The 6,678-nt window shown below is 40.2% G+C and overlaps 1 protein-coding gene across 1 annotated transcript in view; it reads right to left on the bottom strand.

Moving 5' to 3' along the window:
* Positions 1 to 2,686, bottom strand: part of ZCCHC11 (zinc finger, CCHC domain containing 11) — a 38,691-nt gene extending 36,005 nt beyond the window's left edge. The window contains exons 1-2 of the mRNA XM_010180210.1: positions 2,019 to 2,686; positions 130 to 293 (exon numbers count right to left, since the gene is read on the bottom strand). Of these exons, the coding sequence (XP_010178512.1) occupies positions 130 to 293; positions 2,019 to 2,580 (726 nt within the window). The 5' untranslated portion in view covers positions 2,581 to 2,686. The remainder of the gene's footprint in view (positions 1 to 129; positions 294 to 2,018) is intronic.
* Between the last annotated feature and the right edge of the window lie 3,992 nt (positions 2,687 to 6,678).

The raw sequence follows: 6,678 nt of genomic DNA, 5'->3' as shown, positions 1-6,678 counted from the left end.
GCGGTTCATTGTAAAGAGAGAGATAGCGGCAACAGGCTGTAGCAGAAATACCACCTAATCAGAAATACGGTGATGACAATGAAAGAAGACACCCATTTTCTTATTTACCTGATAAGTAACTCAACCTACTTTTTCAAGTCGGCAGATATAATCTCTTTCCAGGCGTTCCTCAGCTTGTTTCAATCCCAGTTGCTGTTCAACTGTCAGATTAGATTCATCAATAACGGCAGCGGTTTCTAAATAATCAGCTTCCAAAGTACGTTCTTTAGTTGATTCTGAACTCTTTATTTTACCTAGAGAAAGAAACAGTTATTTTCTTCAGAGTCACTCAAGGAGAGGAAAAGCAAAAGTTAAGAGCACTGGGCAGTTAAGAGCATCTCACGAAGGAGCTGGATATAATCTAGAGCTACGTTCTAGTTTTGGCCAAAGGCTGGCCAAAATCACCGTACGATGTTAGAAACCTTCCAGTATGTTAACCAGTATTTTGGAGAGACTTCAAATATCAGTCTGCTACTAAGAGTGGTATCAAAAAGGGGGGGGGGGGGGGGAAGGTAGATTAATTTAGTGTTTCAGTCATAACTTCACAGCCTCTATTAGTTCTTCAAGGCAAGAAAGGGGTTTTTTTGTTATGCAGAACAGGGTACGCGAGATCCCGATGCTCCACTATAACAGAAATAAGAAATATTAGGCTTAAAATCTTCTACACAACACATTTTGTTAAGGAAATGGTCACAGAACTGCCTTAAAGACATTCATACCCAAATGATCTTACAGAGCCAGCCACCAGACCTCTTTGTCTCGAGGGCTGCTGGATTTACGTGTGAGCACTCTGCGACACCACCGTGCGCCCACGGCGAGCAATCCCAGAGCTCTGTACCGCTGCCACTAACACCACGCAGGTCACTTCCCAAAGGCCAGTTCCTCTAGATGCCTACGAATTGTTCATAGTCCAATCTGTACAAACATCTGCATCTTCAGTTATTCCAGTAGGTTTTACATCAGCAAAAGTGAGGGTTATTTGTGTTTTGTCTGTTGTTTTTTTTTTCCTTTTATTTCTTTCCTACTAAATGAGATGAGGGCCCCCAGACTAGCTAGAAAGCAAAACTGAGCAAGTTTTCAAGTCCCGGTTTCTCAGTGACAGATGGTCCCTACAGTGCATGATGGTGGTCTACAAAGAGCTGACTGGTCACAGGATACTGCCATTTCAACTTGATTTTCCTGTTAAATTTTACAAAGACAGCTAAGAAAATATGCACTTTAATATTTTTCTAGTATTTCCATTCAAGCAGCTGTATTTTAATGCAAGCAACTACTGTAGCTGTCGCAATAGTGAGAAATACTTCAAACACGAGGTCTGCACTGGCGCATCATCTTAAAACAACGTTTTTATTAGACAGAACAGACAAATCCTGGACTAAGGAGTTAAATTGAGAGAAAACCTGACCCATATATTTAATTCTGAAATTGAAAAATACATATAAGAATTGAACACTTGTAAGGGTGGCCACTGATGGATGGTACATATTCCAGAGCTCCCTAAACTGAAAGGCCATCTACCAAAACACATTTTAAACATTATTAGTAACAAAAAAGCACACCACTCACAGAAAGAAGGTAAACATTTTCCTACTACCTACAAAAAAAAACCCTTTTCTTGCATATTTTCCCCCAATCTTTCTGAAAAGCAGTAGTATCTGGCATTTTTGTAAGTAGCACTGATATTATGAAGGGTTCTCCTTTCCCAAGACACCACATTCACAAGATTGCCTGAAACCCACGCACACTAAGTACCTTGCAAAGATGTTCAGGTCTCAGGCACGAGAAAAAAAGACAGCTATTATCATAATCTCTAATTCTCTATGTAAGTAACTCTCCAAGCCTGCATTAATAGTATGTTCTCTCTAAATGCAATCAGCAACTTAAGACACGTGAAAAAACGCACAAACAGAAACATTTTGAAGCCCTTCTCAGATTGTTAACAATTTTACCAGAAGAAAGCAGTGTTGAACAATACTCACTGAAGTCATCAGGCTTATGTTCCAGTTTTCTTTGATCTGAAGCAGCCTTCCCAGGATCACCAGTCAGATCAACACTGGTCTTCGAAGGATGAACTCCCAGCGGATTTTCCAACACCAGTTTCTCTTTCTGGGTAGCTGTTAAGGTTTCCGTACCAATCCCATTCCCTGAAACGTGGGAGCCTGGAGAGTTTTCGCCCACTGCTTGAGCTTTTGTCTGTTTCAGGTTTTCCGATGCTGCTGATAAATTAGAAAATTTTCTTGCTTTTCCATGACTTCGATCCTGCACGTTTGAACCCATCTCTTTAGTTCCAGGAATACAACTATTTACTTTACATGACTTACTGTCTCCTTGCTTTTCAGAACAAACATCATTTTGTTTACTTTTTTTGCTGTTATTCCCACTTGGAGAACTTCTCCCAACATCCTTCACAGATTTGTCATTTCTGTTATGTTTATAATTTTGATTATTTGTAATTTTGACTGCTTTGCCTTCCTCGCAGGCAAGACGGACAGACCTCCTTGGCTCGTGATTTCCATTCTTTGAGCTCCTGGCCTCTTCCATTATAGTGAAGACCTGCTTCTGCTGTCTCTTGAGACCACTTGAAGTGCAATTCTTCAGCAATTTGCAGTTGATTTTAAATCCACTGTGCAGGTAAGGATCGTAGCTGATTGTCTACTGAAGAAATAATGAGAGACATTTTTAAACTGAAGGAAAAATATCAAAGCTCTATGTAGACAATACATTAGAATAACACTCTCTAAAGAAAAGAGTAACTATGAATTATTATAGGAAACACGTTAGGCCACCGGCATAAGTGAATTTTCATAATACATTCTGCATTAAAGTAAAACTCATGAAAAATTTTATCATCTTGACTTCTATTTAAAAGAGCAGGGGACATGAAGAGATGAAAAATGGCAGAACATGGCAAAAAACACTCAGTGATCAACCTGCCAACAGCTTGCTTTTTTCTTGTGGTCCTATTTTTGGCTCTCTGAAAAAACCAAGAACCAAGATGTCTGCAACGACATTGGAAAAAAAAAAAAAACACATCTGAAAAATAGCACTCTAAAAGCATATCGCTCAAATTAGCCACTAAACTAACTCAGTTTCCAGCAAGCAAGCTCCCTTTTATTAACTTAATTTAAAAAAGAAGTAGAAATATAGCTCAAACTATTAATAATAAACCTGACCTGCCACCTGTATCCACAGGTACTTAAGCATACTTCTGACACATACAGTTCTCACAGAAGTTAACTGCCATCAATTAAATAAGATTTTGATTACCAAAACAACTCACAAATAGTAAATGCCTCGTTTAGCTGCAGATTAACTTTACTTATCTAAACCTCAGTCCTTCGGGTGGCTGGTGTCCCATCTGAGCTTTACGATGGAGACAACACAGACTGTTCTTCCAACGGGAAGCTAAGCGTGAATAAGTGGTTCTGTGCGTAAGGAATTGCTCTTACCAACACCGAAAATGAAGGGGCAATCTGTAACAAGAATTTGGATTTACTTTTTTTAAGTAACACTGAGATAGCGGTAAAAATAACTTTTACAAAACTCTAGCAACATATGGAGTTCAGGAATACAGTGTCTCTCTTTCCTGTCCACCTACGTGTTTGGTAGGTACAAGCACGATCCATGGAAATGTCTGCGCTTTAGAGAACCCATCAAAAAAAGTAGCTTATTTAGTGAAGAAAAGGAGTAACAGTGGTAATTCACTGGCTTTCATATTAGAAGTATCACAATGTACTTTCGTACTTAAATAACGTGAACCAGAAGGAAGGATCAGATTAAAATACCTGGTTAACAAATCTTTCTGAATATTCTCATTTAAAAGGACAGTAATTTTTCTTTTCAGACTATGTAATGGAGTTACTATACCTCTCACTTTAAAGAGACACAAATTGGAAAAGACTTCACGACACAAAGCACATACTAAAAACGGTTACCTTAAGCCTCTACTGACATGATTGAAAATACATATTATCTTTCAAAAATGAAAAACAAACAAACAAACCAACCCCACAAGAATTTCCATGACGTTAAGGTCAGCATCACAGTCTGCAGTACAGTATATTAATCTGTACCACTAAATTCACCCAAACAGCTACGTATCTTGATCTCACAAACACATTTATTTAATATCACAACTGTCTTCTACGAAACACTGACCACATGTGGCTCTGACTTCTAGACCAAAAATCAAACAGATGCAATCGTATTCCTCCTTGGACTGCAGTCAGTCTTCCCATAGCAGTTCTCCTCAGCTTGGCAGAAGCACCTACTGCCCACCCGCACCAGCGCCGCTCAAGCCTCGGGGGGTCACAACAGCCCAGGGTCCCCACAGGCTGGCTAAATTACTCTACTCTGACCACCAGTCTACAGCACTGCTCTAAAGACTGGTGAGATGTTAGAGGGTTGTACAGGATCCCACTGTCTTTAAACTGAACTCTACTGTGGTTATCTTCTTAATGTAATCAAGAGAGGTGGGTTTTTCAAATTCTCAAATATTCCTTATGTTTTAGGTGCTCAACCTGAAGAGAGGGGGGGGGAAATGAAACAAGAAACCCCACATATATCAGTTCCACTTTCGTTTCTGGTTCATTTCTGACATCCACGCCACCCTTCAACTCCAGGCTGGAGCACTCCCAGGCCACACTTCCACATTCACTGAAAAGCAGCACAGGTCGGCACCAGCTCTGCCAGGAGCAGTTAACTCTCTCTGGCCAACCCTGGCTACTTACTGCCACTGCCCGGGCTGCTCCCTCCCTTGTGCACTCCTGCAGTCAACAAAATCGGAAACCCAATCCAGCTTAACATAAAGCTGGCACAAGGGAGGAGGAGGAGCAGGAGCTGGTAATAACAAACAGCTACAGGGTGGGGACAAATTCTTTCGGCACTACTTGCAGCTTAAAGCTACCACGAAGCTCCGGCATTCCAGTGAGGCTCCATCTCACTCTGCTTCTTCTGTCTCAAAGTGTTAAAGTAATATTTTGCGAGAAATTTAAAAAAAATCCACAAAAATTCTACTGTGGGTTCAAATTATTTTATCTCATCCATTCAATAAAATAGACAATTATATATTCAAAAATAAGGTATTCGTTTTAACCAAATTCACAAATGTGATGGGAAAAAAATAACTAAGGAAACCACTAATAAAAACTATCTTTATAACCCAACTAATAAGCTGAGTACTGTGATAACATTAAACATTAAGAGAATGAGTGTAGTCAAATGCAAGTCATTAAGGTTAAAAAGCACAGATATCTTTATTCCTGAGAAATACAAATAGAGATAGGTTACAAAGCTTCCTAAGACAAGAATATTTTGAAAAAAAATAAAGTTAAGAGTTCCACAATGAAATTTGGAATCTGAAATGCAAGTGCAATAAAAATGTTGTTGTACTTTGGAAATTGTTTTGTGTGGGGTTTTTTTTCCTTCGCTTTTTAAGACTGAAATGATTCAGCAAATAAAAAATAATCTAAACCGCTGTAGCATACTCAATAATAACCACACTACCATCTCACAAAGAACTGCAAAGTCAATCAACGAATGAAACAACATTCAAAACACAAGAAGAGACCACTAATAAACCCAAGGTAGGCTCAGAAAGACCCTTCCTCCTCTGTCAGATATTGGCCATCTACTTGTGAGAGAGTGAAAGAGGTGCCTCCGAAAACAAGAACATGGTTGGAAACACCACGCTAGAGTGGAGTGAATCAGTGCCGAGGTGGCATCCTTCAAGAAACCTGCATGGGCTGACTTCTTCACAAGCTCGGCTTGTACCCAAGCTCTGGCTTGTGCCAGACCCAGAACCAAAGAAAAATGTTCTTCCAGGCATGCCGGCAACAAAAACAGTTTTCACCTGCATCTGCACACTGGAGTATGATTCACTTGTTGAAATCATTACAGCGTATTTTATCTATCCAATCTCCTGGTGTCACAGGGGACCTGGCTCCCCCTGCTTTCTGACCGTGCGGTGCTAGTTACTTCTCTCAAATCCTGGCACTGTGCAGAACAAGAGTCTGGCTGAAACACAACAGCTGAGGTCAGACAAGATGCCACTCGACCTCAAACTCCAGAAAATTATTAAGGCCAGACATACCTACAACAACCAAAAATGTTTAAAATCAGCTTCGATTTCACTACTGTACAATTCATTTGGGGCTCACAAAACAAAGGAAGACGACTGTTTCACTTTCATTCCTGCCAGCTTCTTTTGTTTCCTCCTTCTCTCAGACCAGCATTAGAAAATTCTGCATTTGAATTGCAAAAAGCCAGGGCAAGGCTTGCTTCCAAACGGGAAACAAAACCAACACAAAACCACTTTCAATAAGATATTTCTGCCATTTTGCTCTTCCACTCCTTCCTCTCAAGTTCAACCGTATTTAACTCCTCCAGAAGCATGCATTTTGAGTCAGACTTTGCCATAACGGGGCCTCTGCAAAGATGAAGGGCAAATCAGTGAGCTCCTGCATTCCGAATTGGCCTTCTTTTTTAATAATTTCATTAGCAGCACAACTGACAATGTGTGGTTTCCTCTAAATTCATTTCGTGCTCCCCTGTCACAGTCTCAATCGCAGCCCATTGGGCAAGCAGAGGAGAGGTGCTGCAGCTGAAGGAACGTACACACTGACTCATCCTTAGCTGCTC

The sequence above is a fragment of the Mesitornis unicolor genome, unplaced genomic scaffold (assembly GCF_000695765.1).
Source record: "Mesitornis unicolor isolate BGI_N332 unplaced genomic scaffold, ASM69576v1 scaffold40612, whole genome shotgun sequence".
Taxonomy (NCBI): Eukaryota; Metazoa; Chordata; class Aves; order Mesitornithiformes; family Mesitornithidae; genus Mesitornis; species Mesitornis unicolor.
Note: the sequence above shows the minus strand (reverse complement) of the source record. Positions and strands in the feature narration are given on the sequence as shown.